Raw genomic sequence first — 15,121 nt, forward strand, 5'->3', positions numbered from 1 at the left:
AGTCTTCTGCAAACATCCTGTGTAATGACTGCAGAGCATTCCATTGTATGGTTACTTAACTTTTCTGTTGTTGCCAAATTTCCCTAGTTACACTGCTGTTATAAACAATCTTGTTAAACGTTTTTACTGTTCTGATTATTTTCTCAGGTAACAATTACTTTTGACCAGAAGCTACCAATCCAGGTTATTTCTTAAAGTTTTTCATGGAAAAATACACCCAGGTTTACTTCCTCGTTAACCACATGCTGGTTTTTCGCTGGCCTACTCTGTCAGGCAGGGCTCCAGCTGGGGAACGTGGGAAAGCTGCCCCTTGCTGTGAGCCAGGCAGCCCGCTTCACCACCCCAGACCAGGGCCCACAGCGCTGAGCTAACATCTCGAGTGGGGACGGATGGGCAGAGAAGTGACCGAACAGTGCGGGCTGGTGTGTGAGACGGGCTTAGGACAGCAGCTGCTTGCCCAGAACCTTTCCTCCAATCCCTTGAAGTCCCTTCAAACTGCAGGACGGCTTCCTCACCTGAGCCCAGGAGAACCCTGGGAGGCAGACTGGGCAGGAACCACTCTGTCCCACAGCTGGGAAAACTACTTTATCGCACTGCCCAAGGTCAACCTTAGAAGCCAGGTTTCCCCACTTCTTCAAGGTACTTGTCCCCCTGTACCTCTTGGATGTACTCTGAGAAGGACTTGAAGAGGCCAAGAAGTCTGTACCTTGTAGTTCAGCCAACCACTCACCTGGGCAGAGTGCAAAGGTAATACTTTCACCAGAGCCTGGCATCTTACCAGTGAGGCCATCGGGATTCTTGGCCAACGGCAAACGCACTCTCCTGACTAACCAGGGGTCCTTTCCCTTGGGCAGTTCAACAACCTAGCACTGGCTGAAAAATACTTTGCTATAAGTTATAAAAGTTTCCAGAGCATCAGAACCAACCCAGTAAAAACTAAGCCATTGTCATGGTAATGTAAGCCATGCAATTTCCTCAAGGAGAAATGCAGAACATGTATGTAGAACCAAGCAGATTCTCTGAATTTCTAACTCGACATAAGCTAAAGGAGAAAATAAGGGTTAGCTCATGACTTACGCCAACATTAACAGTAAATGTTACATATATACTTTTGTGGAAGTTAGAAGAGACAAGACCCTCCAATCCCCCTCCCCAATGCCCCTCTCTCAATTGCCCTCCAATATAAATTTTTTTAAATTAGTTTCAGGTGTACAAAATAATGTAACAGTTAGACATTTATACCCCTCACGAAGTGATAACCCCCCTCCCCCAATCTACTACCCCTCTGACATCGTATACAGCTGTTATAGTTCCACTGACTATTCCCTATACTATATTCCACATCCTGTGACCAAATATATAAAACTCTATATATATGTATATAAAACTCTAGTTGATATTATTATTCAGCTTCAGCTTCAGGTGTACACTGTAGTGATCAGGCATCAATATAACAGAAACAAATTCTACAATTACCACAAATCAGTTTCCTTCGTAATGAACCCTTCTCTCAAATATTTAGTTACGTTATGTTCACATACTCCTGCATCTTTGTGCGAATTATTTCTAAGGCCAAGTTAAAAAAATAAATCTAAAAATTTATAACTGAAAAGCAACAATTACCAGTCCTTGTTCTAAGAATTCCTGTTGTTGCCCAAATTTTTAAGGTCCACTTTAAAAATTAAAAATATGCTCACTTTCATCTAGAACAACTCAAACAAAAAACATTCCATCAACATTCTTATAACATGTTGCAATTTCCACAAAAAGATTGTGAAACACTGTTAGGGCTTCCAAGCCTGCTTGTGAAGTGTCATCTTCAGGAAACGTGGCCCTTTCACTCCACTATTCTGTGGAATACCCTAAATATCATAAAAACTAAATGCATGTTGACTTGCACTCATGTTTAAAAGCAATTGCTAGTCAAGAGCTGCACTGACCAATACACTAGGCACATATAGTACTGAGCATTTGAAATGCAGCTAGTTCACGCTGAGCTGTGCTGTAAACGTAAAATATACACTGGGAAAAAAATAAAATAAAATGTACTCTGGATTCTGAAGTCTTAGTACTAACAAAAGAATATATTGTCTCATTAATAGTTTTATACTGATTATAAGTTGTCATAATATTTTGTATATATTGGGTTAGATAAAATATTACATTAATTTTACTTTTTTTAATGTGGCTACCCGAAAATCTACAACTACATGACTCACAGTATAATTCTACATGTAAATAGTCTTGTCACCTTGACCTATCCTTTTTTACCCAATCTTCTTGAGTACTATAAAATAGATTTCTACATCATAATCAAAGGCAGTCTTCACCCAGGGGGACCCCAATTTCCATAAAGGAAACTACAGGAGTAACAAGCACTGCCAGAGATTCAAGGTTATTCTTCACAAGCTGCCTAGAAGCAGCTCTGCATACATGCACCAAGTTTTCAAACCTAAGTCACCTGGCAAATGATCATGAATTCCTCGATTTACGGGTGTAGTGCAGACTCTACTGAAATCCAGAGAATTATCCAACATGGCATTTATCCTTCGAAAGATACTGGCATTGCTACACGTGGAGAGCGCGGGGGCTTCCTGGTTGTCCCAGCAATCTGTTATCCTTCCCGCTTCTTCCTCCTAGACACAGGAAAAAGATATTTAGGTTTTCTACACTCCTCTGTGATAAATGGAGACTTCACTTGCCCTTCCTCCCAACCCAACACCATGAGTTACATAAAAGTCACAAGGACTTGGGTTTCCTGCCTGTATATTAAAATACTTACTGAGTGTTTGCTATGAGCAAGTTATCCCGTGAAACCTGCCTCAAGAACCTTCTCCTCTCCTGGGTCGTGTACAGGAAAGACGCAGCTCGGCACGGAGGCAGCAGCATGAGCTTTATAACCAGACACCCCGGGTTCAAAGCTTGAGGTATGTGTATTTAACAGAACATTACTTACCAAGGAAAAGGACACTACCTACACAGATAAACCTCCAAAACGTTACGCTAAGTGAAAAAAGCTAGCCACCAAAGACCACGCTACATGAGTATGAGCCCATATATACGAAATGTCCAGCTGATTAATTGCCCTCAACTGGCGGGTGGTGGTGGTGGTGGTTAATGGGTACAGGTTTCTTTTGGAGACGATGGAAATATTCTAAAATTAGATTATGGCTGTAAAACTCTGTAAATACACTAAAAATCATTGATCTGTACATTGAAAGGTGAACTTTATAGTTATGTAAATTATACCTCGATAACGTGTTCGAAAAGTTTGGTTCTGCCATGTATTGGAAGTTACTTAACTTCTGTGCCTCAGTTTCCCCATCTGTGAAATGGGGAAAGAGGCTCTATCAACCTTTTGATGAGCCGTATGAAGCACTTAGCATGGTGCCAAACATGATCGCTGTTACCGCTACACCTGAAGACATAATTAGAGGAAGAGCCGTGGTAAGCACCAAGAGCGGTACAAACAGCACCCAAAGAGACTTGTTTAAGTAAGTTATACAATTCTATGTGGTGATGAAAGGTCCATACAACTCGTGTGAGGCATTACGGAATGAAAAAAGCACTCCCAGATACATAATTATGAACTGAACCTGCACACAAAAGTGATTCTTTTGGTTTTCTCTAGCTCAAGGAATAACAGCACCACCCACCAGCTGCACTAGACAGAAATCTAGGTACCATTCTTCACTCTTCAGTCCCCCTCACTCACCACATCCAGTTCCTGACATAGTAGGTTACGAAATTCTGGCTGACAGACTCAATCTTCTAAGGAGAGTCTGACTCATCAGCTCTCTGATTCCCAGTTACCTTGGAAAAAATAAACTGAAAACAGACCAAGTAAGGCAATAAGTACCTAAGATCTCAGAGCTGGTCACGGCACCAAATCTGTTAAAAGCCTGGGGTCACTTCGTTCAGCCTATTAAAAATTCCAGGTAAGGGCCGGCCCGGTGGCTCAGGCGGTTAGAGCTCCATGTTCCTAACTCCGAAGGCTGCCGGTTCGACTCCCACATGGGCCAGTGGGCTCTCAACCACAAGGTTGCCTGTTCAATTCCTCGAGTCCCGTAAGGGATGGTGGGCTCTGCCCCCTGCAACTAAAATTGAACATGGCACTTTGAGCTGAGCTGCCACTGAGCTCCCGGATGGCTCAGTTGGTTGGAGCACATCCTCTCAACCACAAGGTTGCCGGTTCAATTCCCACAAGGGACGGTGGGCTGTGCCCCCTGCAACTAGAAAACGGCAACTGGAGCTGAGCTGCACCCTCCACAACTAAGACTGAAAGGACAACAACTTGACTTAGAAAAAAGGCCTGGAAGTACACACTGTTCCCCAATAAAGTCTTGTTCTCCTTCCCCAATTAAAAAAAAAAAAAAAAAAATCTTTAAAAAAAAAAAAATTCCAGGTAAGCTGTGAGAATGCTCCCCAGCTTTTACAGTTTTACAAACTCTGCAAGATGGCCTTAAAGGGACGAACTTGAGTCCTGTATCATTCTCAAGCTCTTGAAAAGACTGGTATCCTTGGCAAGATGCGTGGATGACCAGAAGTCACGGTCCTACGCGAGAGGCACCATTGAGAGTGGTTAAATCCACGGACACAAGACCCTTTTCACAACGGTAGGTTTCTGAGATGACTCTCCACTTCACTAAGGCAACGACACAAAGGCTAAGACGCAAGCATTTACGATCAACCTGCAGCTCTTCCGGCTCCATGATCCACTCACCCACGGCTTGACACACACCCACCAACTGCCTGCTACCTACAGTGAGCACCCAAGGCTAAGAAGCAGATTAGAGAGGGACTCAAAACCAAAAGAAAGTTCGGAAGTCTAGAAAGGGAACTCAGACCGGATCATGTTGAGAAGCACAACTCAAGCTACAATGTGCTGTAAACATACATGGTCCTCTAAGCCCAGGGGGTCCGAGGAAGAGCCTGTGCCCGGAAGTGGGGGTCCGAGAAGGGCTGAAGAACACAGAGGACAGAGGAACATGACCCAAAGTGGTCTCTGTGTGGCACTCCAGGGACAGGAGAAGGGAACAGAGTGGAAAGGCGGCCTCATATGCCAGGTTAAGGAGTTAGGATTATCTTCTACATCACAGGTTCCACGCTTTCAAAGGCCCCTCCTAATATACAAAAATTAACCTAACTTTAGGTACTACAACAGATGTGATATATGTGGATTCTCAGGTCCTGGCCCCGCTTACAAGTAAGTAAATGACAACTGCATGTGAGTCTTAGAGACCCGGAGCAACCACATGACAGACGGAGGCAGGAGAGCGAGGGAGGAAAGGGCCCCAGCAGTCTGGGGAAAGATGAGACCTGGAGGCCTCTGGGAGAAAGCTGCTTCCCCAGGAGGAGGGAAAGGTCTAAGAATCTTACCTCTCAAGCAGTCTGAAAAAATCTAATTTAGGTGCATGCTCTGCCCCAATCCCAATTCTGTCAGGAACACATACCACAACCTCCAAACTCAACAGGAAGAAATAACTGGCAATGATACAAATGCAAAACAACAATTCTTCCTACTAGTGGCTAAAAATGGCCTCAAGATAAAACTGTTACAGTTCTACCTACTTATTGTCAGGTTCATGAGGAATCTCTGCTAACACAAGCTATTTTTTTAGCAGGTCTCAATTTTCTCCTCTTCAACCAGTAAGAACCTCAACTGGGAGGGCAGAGGAAGGGAGACTACGATCTAAAACAAAGCATCCCCCTTTTCCACAAAGAAAGTGTCCTCCCCCAAACTGTGAATCACTGTTTCACTTGATCAGAGAGAGAGAACTGAGCACTGGGAACGGAGAAGGAACAGAAGGAAGGATACAGGGGGCAAGGAAGACAGAGTTATGCCACATCAAGGCGCTAGAGGTATAGAAACTGGGGAGTGGTTTTCAAAGGATGCTACAAGTATGTATTCATCTAGCATCTTTCTATACTGAGCCTCTAGTGGTAAAAAAAAAAAAAAAATTAAAACAAAAACACCCAAACAGTGTTCTTTCCCCCAAGAGGACTCTAGATTGTAGTTGAATAACAAGAGAGACTAATTGGGTAGAGGGGATAGAATTAGATCAGCCCCAGGAGATGAGGAAAGGGAAGAAATTGGTTCTGCTTTTAGACCTGCTGGGTTTAACATACCTCAGCGAGACACAGTCCTCCGGGAGGCCAATCAGAAGGACGGGTCTTGAGAACAATCAGGGTTAAAGAGTTCAACCTAAGACCTGATGAGAGAGAACTGGTGCTACAGGAAGACACGGGCCTCTGTGTCAGGACAGGAACCAGCCAGCAGTGAACCACAGGGAATGCGGCATCCAGGGGAGGAGGAAGCCTGTGAGTGCCAGGGCAAGAAAAGACCTAGCAGATAGAAGGGGGGAAAATACGGGAGCAATACAGTCTTAAGAACCAAGTGGGAATTTTAGGTAAAACAAGATAATCAGAGACCAGCAAAACAGAGGTCAAGGTGCATGATTTCTAGAAACAACACTCGTCTGGAAATGAAGAGACCTGGGCTCCAGATCTGGGTCTATCATCTACTCACTGTATAAACTTAGAAAAATCACTTTTTATTCTAAGCTTAGTTCTTGTTGGTAAAAATAGTCAGACATTACACTCTGGGCTTGGCGTCAACTCCAAGTTATACCTGGGAGGCAGGTCTCTAACACCTTTTGAGCTTGAAAACAATGCCAAAATTACAGCTTTAAAAAAAAAAAAGTCTCGGGAGAAAGGGTAGACAGATGGTGTCAGAGCTAGAAGCAGAAGCACAAAAACCAGAATGCAGAGAGCATAGGTGTTTAGTCAGAGATTAAGTGTTCTGTCCAAAGACACAAAAAACCCCAACCTGCCCTTCCAGGTAACTGCTTTCTTCCAACAGAAGAGAGCTACTCCCATGCCTGTGTCAACCGGACTTCAGACCAAGGTGCTAAACTCGTCAGGGTGGTACCTGGCTCAGTATATTATGCTGGCTAAGAAAAAAGAAACCAGTGACACTATTCCAGGCAAGTCACTCTCAGAATCAACAGCTACCTACAACTGTGACCCATTTTAGCACACAAATCAATCTTTAGACCTGCCCTCCGGGGAGTCTCCAATTACCTCAAGGGAAGTCATCACAAAACAGCCTTTAAAATCAAAATCAAGAATGTTACGTCACTATAACCTAGAAGGGCGCTCCAACCATAGAGGGACACTAAATAAAAGCCAAAGGTTATCCATGCCTACGTCCTGCCCAACTGAAAGGAAAGCAAAGCCCATTTGGTCAGGACCCCCCCCACCACCACCTGTGTTATTTACACACATTATACATTAAGATGCAAAATAATCCCTAACAGGAGCTTTTTAAAATCCCAATAGCAAAATTCACTGAAAATTACATCCACAATGTAAATTTAACACTGAAATTTGGATACCGACTTTTTATGGAAAGTCAAATAATTTTCCTATGACCTATTACATACATTATGTACCTTTTACTTTAATTTTTTCAAAAGCCAGTATATTATAACTGAGAAATGCCTTATTTGCAGGGTCCTGTATCAAACATAAAAACTTTCAGCATTTGGAATCTGTGCGTACAGAACATGATAAGCTCTCAGGAGCAGGTCTAACGAAAAACAGACTGCAACAATGGCAGGAAAGAAAATGAAGGGCATTTCCAAAGCTGCAATGTGGGGGGCAAAAGGGGTGCAGGGGGCAGCGGGTGTTTCTTGGTGCTTCTTGGTTTTAACTGGAACAGAAGCAACATTCTTTTTGTAACCTCCTCCACTCCAACCTCCAGGTCCTAGCCCACCCTCCCTCCCCCGAGGCTTGCTGGCAAGTCTCCTCCCAGCCCGCACAGCTTAGACACTGGCCGTCCTGCCGAACAGGATGGAATTAGCACAGCTCTTCCACCGGAGAGAAAATTATTTGCTACTTGATCCTCCACCACTAGCTACTGAAGACAACAGCCTAAATATTAAGCTCTGGGTTTCGCATTCCTGTCCGAAACGGCCAGCCAGAGCTACCAACGCACTCCTCTGCCTTTGCAACAAACACATAACAATGTTAGAGAACAGTCTTTTAGCTAAGGGCCCTGGGAACGGATGAATGGGAAAGTCGGCCCAGATACTACCTAGCATATAAACACTAATATACCAGCAGAAAAGCTGTTAGTCACCTCCCCCTCCCCCTCCACCACCGAATTCCCAAACACTGAACTCACAGGCGAGTGCTTGCTCTGTAAAGGTTGCTAGAGAAGCTGGGGACAGGTAAGAATCGGAAGTTTTAACCTTCTGAGACCACAGGTAAAAAAAATCTACCTAGTTTGTATTTGAGTCTGCCTTCTCACAGAAAAGGCTCCGAATACACTCTTACTGCTGTATGCGTTCAGTCCTTTGGGATACAGAAATAAAGGTACATCCCTTTACACCTCTAGTGTGGCTGTGTACGCTGCTGGGATTCTACATTGTGCCCAGGGTGAAAGCCCAGCCCCTCATTCCCTGTGCAGGGAGCTCATCCCAGAAGATTTTACCTAGTACTTCTAAAACCCTTATTAATTCTTCCTGGAAATCTAAGAGACAGGATGATGGAAATTTTGGCCAAGAGACAAAAGGTGAGATTTAATAAGCCCCATTCTACTTTTATAGATCTTAAAACAATGACATAAATTCAAATTTTGCCTTGTCTCAGAAGGAAGAAGTTAGTGACATTTTCACTGTTCAGAAAAAGGATAATCTTAGGTACAGAGGGTTGGGAGGGTCACCCCACTGTGGCAGGAGCCTGACTGCTCCAGACCTCTGGTTCTCTCAGAATCAGCTAACTGCTTGCTCTCACACACATCATGGAATGACCGACACAGCACATTCCTCCCGACGTCAACACTGCTGCACTAATGTGCAGAAGACCCAGACAGCCTTCCGCACAGCCAGAGGGTCCCTGGATTCCTTGACTTGATTCCTGAGCCTGTTTCATCTGCAAAATGGGGGAAATCTACAAGGGTAGTTTTAGGACAGATCCCAAAGCAGCCCTCAGGTGGGCTCCAATCTTCAGAGGCATGTTACCTTTGTTTCATAAAGTGCTTACGATTTTTTTGAAATGGCTGTATTTAAAAAATCAGACTGGCAGCTTAAGTATGAAAAAAGTCAAAGATCCATCAACTCTGGACCCACACTTTCACAGTGCGACAATCAGCTACTGGTCGCTCTCTGAAGAAGCACCACCCCTCATTCCTTCCTCTCCCCTTACTCCTTTATGTAACCTCAAGCTCCTGAAGGCATTTGGGTTTCCAACCCGCTTTAAGGATTAAAACACAAAATAGCGTGGTGACCGTGACAGTACCAAGACGGGTCCCACTGTTAGTAGTTTGTTAGCCAGTGTGGTGTTGAGCCTGGAGTCTTACTACCTATGTCACCTTCCTCCACGTTCTGCCTCGCGGACACTGGTGTGCGTCCTACCCACAGTGAGAGCCACAGAACCGTCCCATATCAGGAACCTAGGACCCGATACACGATCGTTCACCTCACTGCTTTGCTCTGCAACCTCCTGTCCGCTGCACAGCGGCCCTTCCACGCAGGGAGATGTTTACAAGACACCACTTGGGAGGGGGAAGCGGAAGTTTTATATAACAGCGTCGTCCACGTCCAAAGCCTAGTTCTATCAAGCGGGCACGCACTGCCAGGCCAGTGGAGATCAAGGGGTCAGTGCGACAAAAACAAACTCGACAGCAATGTGCTGGTGAGCCCTGCACACCCGTCCGGAGGGGCTCCAGGCAGCCGCTCGGATAAAAACAAACCCACCAGGAACCGCCACCACGCCGAGGCTTCCAAGGTTTCGTTCTGTTTGGAGCAATTTCATTTATTTTTAACCCAGTACGTGTCCCTAAAACTAGCCTCAGTCGATGCACTTGCAACTGGGAAACGTCAGCGCCATCACGTCCACCACCCGAGGGGCAAACACGAGGCAGGCGGACACTGGCCCCGGACCCAGCAAATGACGCAGACCCGCAGCGCACACTCCATGGCAGGAGGAAGAGTGAGGGTGGCTCGGTAGCCAGGGAGACAAAGGAAGCAGTTGCCAGAGAAATGAGGCACTACCAGGAGCCCCGACTGCCGGCTGGGGGTGCGGTGGGGGTGGGGCGAGGCCTGGCGCAGCCGCTGTGGCTCCAAGGTCTCCTGTTGCTTCGGACTCTGCACAAGCCACCCCACCGCAGGGCACCGTGCAAAGGGGCAAGGCCTGCAGGACGCGCGTGCACACAAAGCTGTGCTCACAGCGCCGGGTCTGTCCCGGCCACTTCCAGCGGCTCCGCTCTGGCCTTGCCGGGGCCCTCTGGGAACATGGCAAGAAAGTCAGGGTCACCGTGACCGTGAGGAACACCCGCGAGAGGAAGAGCCCGGGAAGGACGCCAAGCACGACAACCGAAGGTGAGTGACCCTCCCTTGGTCTGAATGGCCAGGCCCCCGGGACTGAGGACAGGCACAGGCCTTCCTCACGCCCTCACCAGCGTGATGGCCAGGTGAGCAACCCGCCTGGCCCTCGCTTCTGCTCCGCCAAACCTGGGGCCACAGCTGAGTCCGCACCTGAGCGAGGGCCCCTGGCCAGGTCCTAGGCTGAGGAGAGCGAGACGAAGCCCCGGCCATTTGCACGGCTGTCCTCGGGCCAGGCGCCATGTCTGCGTCGCCTCATCAGCCTGCAAATCCCCCAGCCCCCTCGTCCCCAGGACCCACCTCAGAGCCGCGGGTCCCCGGCCCCCTACCCGGACCTGAGCCACCTGGCCAGCCCCGCTCTAGAACTCCAGCTTCTACGCCAATCGAACGTGTGAAGTCACGTGACCTCCAGGGCTCAGGAAGCGCGCCCTGCACGAGGGACCTGATCCCTCCGCCTTAAAGGAGCCGCGTCGCTGCCGTCGTGGCGCTCGCTGTGACTGCAGGGCCAGCGCTGGGGGTCTCGTCGCCAGTTGCCCCGCCCCACTCAGGCCGCCCGCTGGTTACGTAGATTTGCGGGGGTCCCTGAGGCGCGTGAGCTCGGGCTCGGCGGCTTCGGGGTTTTATGTGCGACGGCTGCGGGGAAAAAACAGCGTTCCGGGCGCGGGGGCTTCCTTCGGTGCGCTCAGCTCTGGTCTGAACAGACACACTCGAAGCCACTGGGAGTCTGCAGCGCAGCTCGGAGGCCCCACGGGCCTCCCCCAGAGGGCCGCGGCGCCTTTAAACCCAAAGGCCCTGAGTCACGAGGAGGCGCCTGCCCCCCCCCGTCACCCCTCCACGAGGCCCCACGCCCGCGGGCACGTGACACGCACCCCGCCCGGGACCCGCGCGCACCGGGCCGGGGGAGGGTGCTCCACGGACCGGCTGACGCTGCGCGCGGACCGTTAGCTGCCGCCGCGGCAAGGACCGGGGCCCGGCCCCGCCCCGGCGGGCGGCGGCGGCGGCTCTTACCAGCGGGAACGCCATAGGGCCGGCGTGGCTCTGCCGGACGGACGGACCGGCGGGCGGGCCGGCGCGACCAGGGACGCGCAGACACGTGGGCACTATTTTTGCAGCAAGCCGCGCAGAGCGCCGCACCCTGGACGGCTTATAAAGCCCCGCGGAGCCGCCCCCCGGCCGGATGCGAAGCACCTGTGTCGGCCCCGCCCGGCCCCCGCCCCCGCCCCCGCAGCCCCGCCCCTTCCAGTGCGCCAGGCGGAGGGCTCCGCGGCCCACCCCCGGCCCAGGCCCAGGCCTGAGTGCGCCACTAACCTAGTGACCCTGGTGAAGTCACTCATCTCCGCTGGGCCTCAGTTTACCCCTTACGAATTAGGACGCGGTTTATAAGCCCCAGCGACGCGGTGGCAATCCACTTTGCCAATAAAGTCCCCTTTACAGTGTCCACACTTTCCAAGGACTCCTCAGGCGAGAGCCAGCTGTGCGCGCCCCGGTCCGAGCCTGCGCCCCTGGCTCCAGCAGGCGCGCCCACACACGATCGACTGCTCTCTGTGCTGGCACGGGGGCGCTGGCGCCCGGGGGTTCTGGAAAGTTCCAAACACACCAGGGGGCCTCTTTGGACTGCAGTTCCCTGGGGAAACCGCTTCCGACGCTCCTGCCAGGCTGCGATAGGAAGCTTCACGAAGGGTAGGGCGGGGGGCAAGGGGCGAGAGACAGACCGCCGTGGGCTGGGCTGTTGTCAGGAAAAGCGTCCCGGGGTTGAGTGGCTGGGGCAGGAGCGAGCGGACCGGAAGCCCCAGGCCAGTGCAGAGGCGGAGGTGGCATTCCAGGCGGGGAGACCAGGCAAAGGCAGAGAGGGGACACCGAGCAGAGAGGCTGCATCTGACCCAGACGGAAGATAATGCGTGCTGACACCGCAGGAGGGAAGCCTGGGTCTGTTTGTGAAGGAAGGGCCTTTATTTTGCAAAGTAGGAAACTATTAAGAATTGCAAACAGGAGAATGGCAGTATCACGTTTCTTTTAAGATGTCACTGCAGACTTGGTAGAGATTGAACAGGAAAAGGGGAGAAACGAGGGACGAGTGAGGAGGAAAGGGATCGCGCTTGTTGAGCATTTCTAAGTGTTTTACCTGAGTTACCTCACCACCATCATACTATTTATAAAGCACTTACTGTGCTCCAGGCTCCTCATGGCAGTTGGGGAGACGGACTGCTGCCTTCCTGGCAATCTGGTGAGGCTGGCCTGGATCTAATGGCTAAGGGGAAGGGGCAGGTAACTAGGTTTCAGTCTGGGGCAGTGGAAGGAAAGGAAGTCAGTGGTCTACCCTTGAGTTTCGGGAGGTTTCATGGAAGAAGGTGGAGAGGGTAAGAAGGGATGCTGGAGTAGAAGTCCCCAGGAGGACTCAGTGACAGTGAGAGCTGGCCGGTCTCCATCCACAGACTATCCCATGCTTGGTTTCTGAGGTCATGGCCAGAGAGGGTGATGGCTGCAGGGGCAGGGCAAGAGGGGGCCCTGGCAACCCCTAGCCATCGACTGCTCCACCCTCTTTCCCTTCAGAGGAGCCGCTTAACTGCGTGTCCTCCTCAAGATGGCCCATTCCAGCAGCCCAGGAATCCATACATTCTGGTTCAGCTTCACTGGGACCCTTCCTTCTCTAGGAGCAGTCCACCCCCATGTCTAACCCTGGCCTACAAACAGCACAGGACAGCTGCAGTGAGGTGGTGTACCTTGCTTGACTTCGCAGGAGGTGCCACACCCAGATACCTATAGTAAAGGAGCCAGGTGAGGGTGGGTGAGAGCACTTAGAAGGCACATCTGAAAGGGCAATGAGCTGGATACTGTGCAGGAATGAGGTCCCAGCCCAGCCAGATCTTTCAAGACCAACTGGAAATAGTTTGTGTCTTTTTTGAAATGGGAAATCTTCCTAGTTTTAAAGTTGGTCAATAATTCAGATTCAAAGAGCCAAGCCCAGCAAGTCCAGGGGCCTGAGCAGCTCCCTGACCGCCAGCTCGCGATCCTTTCCATGCATCCCTCCTCCCTGACCCAAAGCCAAAGATAAGAATCTGAAACCTGGAATAGTGCCCAAGAGAACAGGTTTCTGGGAGCTCTTTCATATTTTAAAACTCCCAGCCATAAGAAAAGGAAGGCATCTTTCAGGTGACTTGGAACAGAAGTTTCTGCTGCCTAAATCCCTCTTCCTAGACTTTGTTGCAGGTCTCACAGAATAATAGCTGGCCTTCACTGAGCATGTATTATGTGCTTGGCACATACTGTGTTCTAAGTGTTTTATCGAGGTTAACCCATTTTGCAGGTGAGGAAACTGAGGCTCAAAGAAGTTAAGTAGCCCCAAAACTCACAGCTACAAGTGGATCAGTGAGGACTCAAACCCAGGCAGCCTTCTGGCTTCAGACTCAAGTCTTAACCAGATAAGACAAAACCTCCCGCACACTTATGTGTGCAATTCCTTCTGACTGACCCCAAAGTTCACTGTTGGCGGTGAAGGAAGGGGTGGCTGAGTCCAAACACAGCCATATCCTCAGGTGTGGATGAGTCCTTGCTCCCTGCCTGTATCAGCCAGGCCTGCAGGGTATACAGGAAGAACAGTACCTCTGACTAGAAGGTTTCCATACTCCACAGGGCAGGATGCAGAGAGCAGCAGAGGTGGAGATATTAAATGACTTGGTCAAGTCACCACAGCTGGTCACTGGCAGAGGGAGCAGGAACAAACAGGCAGCATTATCCATTCTCCTCCCCGTCAACAAACAGCCTTTGAGCCCAGCTATGCCTGGCACGGTCTCTGCAGTCCAGCCCCAGATTTACAAATACAGGTTTTAAGTGTAACGGCAAGTTTCAGATGCATGGACTGGGGACAGGGACCCGGTCGTCTTTTATATGCTCAGGTGTTCAGTGCTTCCACGGCAGACGGAGAGTGGACAAAAGAAAAGCAGTTGCTGGGAGAAAGAATTTTCCTGGTTGAAAAAGATCAGAAAGGGCATTCACTTAGGAACTCAAGACCACAAGGTAAGGTGAGCACAGTCTCCAGTCAACCTTTGCCAAGCTCTGTGCAGAAGAAACCCTGTTGTTTGTTTCATGTCCTTTTCAGTGGGATAAAAGAAAGTGGGTCTGCCCCACCTTTCATCAGAAACAAATGTAAATTTAAAGTGGATTAAAGATACAATGTGAAAAGCACTACTTGGACATTTTTTAGAAGAAAATATTAGGAGGATATTTTTATTACTTCAGAGTATGGACAGATTTTGTAAATAAGGAACAACAAGCACAGGATATAAATAAAAACTGATAAATTTGACCACATTGGAATTAAAAACTTGGATAGTTAAACCCTGAAAAGACAAGCCATAGACTGGAAAATGGTATTTGGAATATGTGATCTATAAAGGACTAGTTTCCAGAATATAGAACTTTTACAATGAGGGAAAAAAGACAATCCCATAGAAAAATGGGCTAAAGATGGGTGGAAACCCAAATAGCCAACAAACAGATCACTAGATGCCTACCTCACCACTAAACAGGAAATGCCAGTGAAACCACAGTAGGGTACCATTTCACCCATCTCAGATAGACAAAAGGAAATCTTGCATTCAATGGCAGGGACACTGCCAGTGAGAGTGTAAACTGGTTCAGCCACTTTGGTTCGTGCTTCATTTTCTACATTTTTTGAACTGAGGGATAACACACATACAGCAGAGCGCACTGACTGCCCAAATCTTAAGCATACA

General features: G+C 49.0%; 1 protein-coding gene across 5 annotated transcripts in view; it reads right to left on the bottom strand.

Moving 5' to 3' along the window:
* Positions 1-12,015, bottom strand: part of CPEB1 (cytoplasmic polyadenylation element binding protein 1) — a 52,725-nt gene extending 40,710 nt beyond the window's left edge. For 2 of the 5 annotated variants that reach the window (XM_074318332.1, XM_074318331.1), the window contains exons 1-2: positions 11,397-11,550; positions 2,462-2,636 (exon numbers count right to left, since the gene is read on the bottom strand). In XM_074318332.1, coding sequence (XP_074174433.1) covers positions 2,462-2,636; positions 11,397-11,411 — 190 coding nt within the window. In that variant the 5' untranslated portion in view covers positions 11,412-11,550. Of the gene's footprint in view, positions 1-2,461; positions 2,637-10,688; positions 11,152-11,396; positions 11,551-11,696 lie in introns of those variants that run through there. The other 3 variants (XM_019743510.2, XM_074318333.1, XM_074318335.1) reach the window with 3 other exon arrangements.
* Positions 12,016-15,121: the final 3,106 nt, after the last annotated feature.

Source organism: Rhinolophus sinicus, linkage group LG13 (genome assembly GCF_036562045.2).
Source record: "Rhinolophus sinicus isolate RSC01 linkage group LG13, ASM3656204v1, whole genome shotgun sequence".
In the NCBI taxonomy this organism is placed as follows: domain Eukaryota; kingdom Metazoa; phylum Chordata; class Mammalia; order Chiroptera; family Rhinolophidae; genus Rhinolophus; species Rhinolophus sinicus.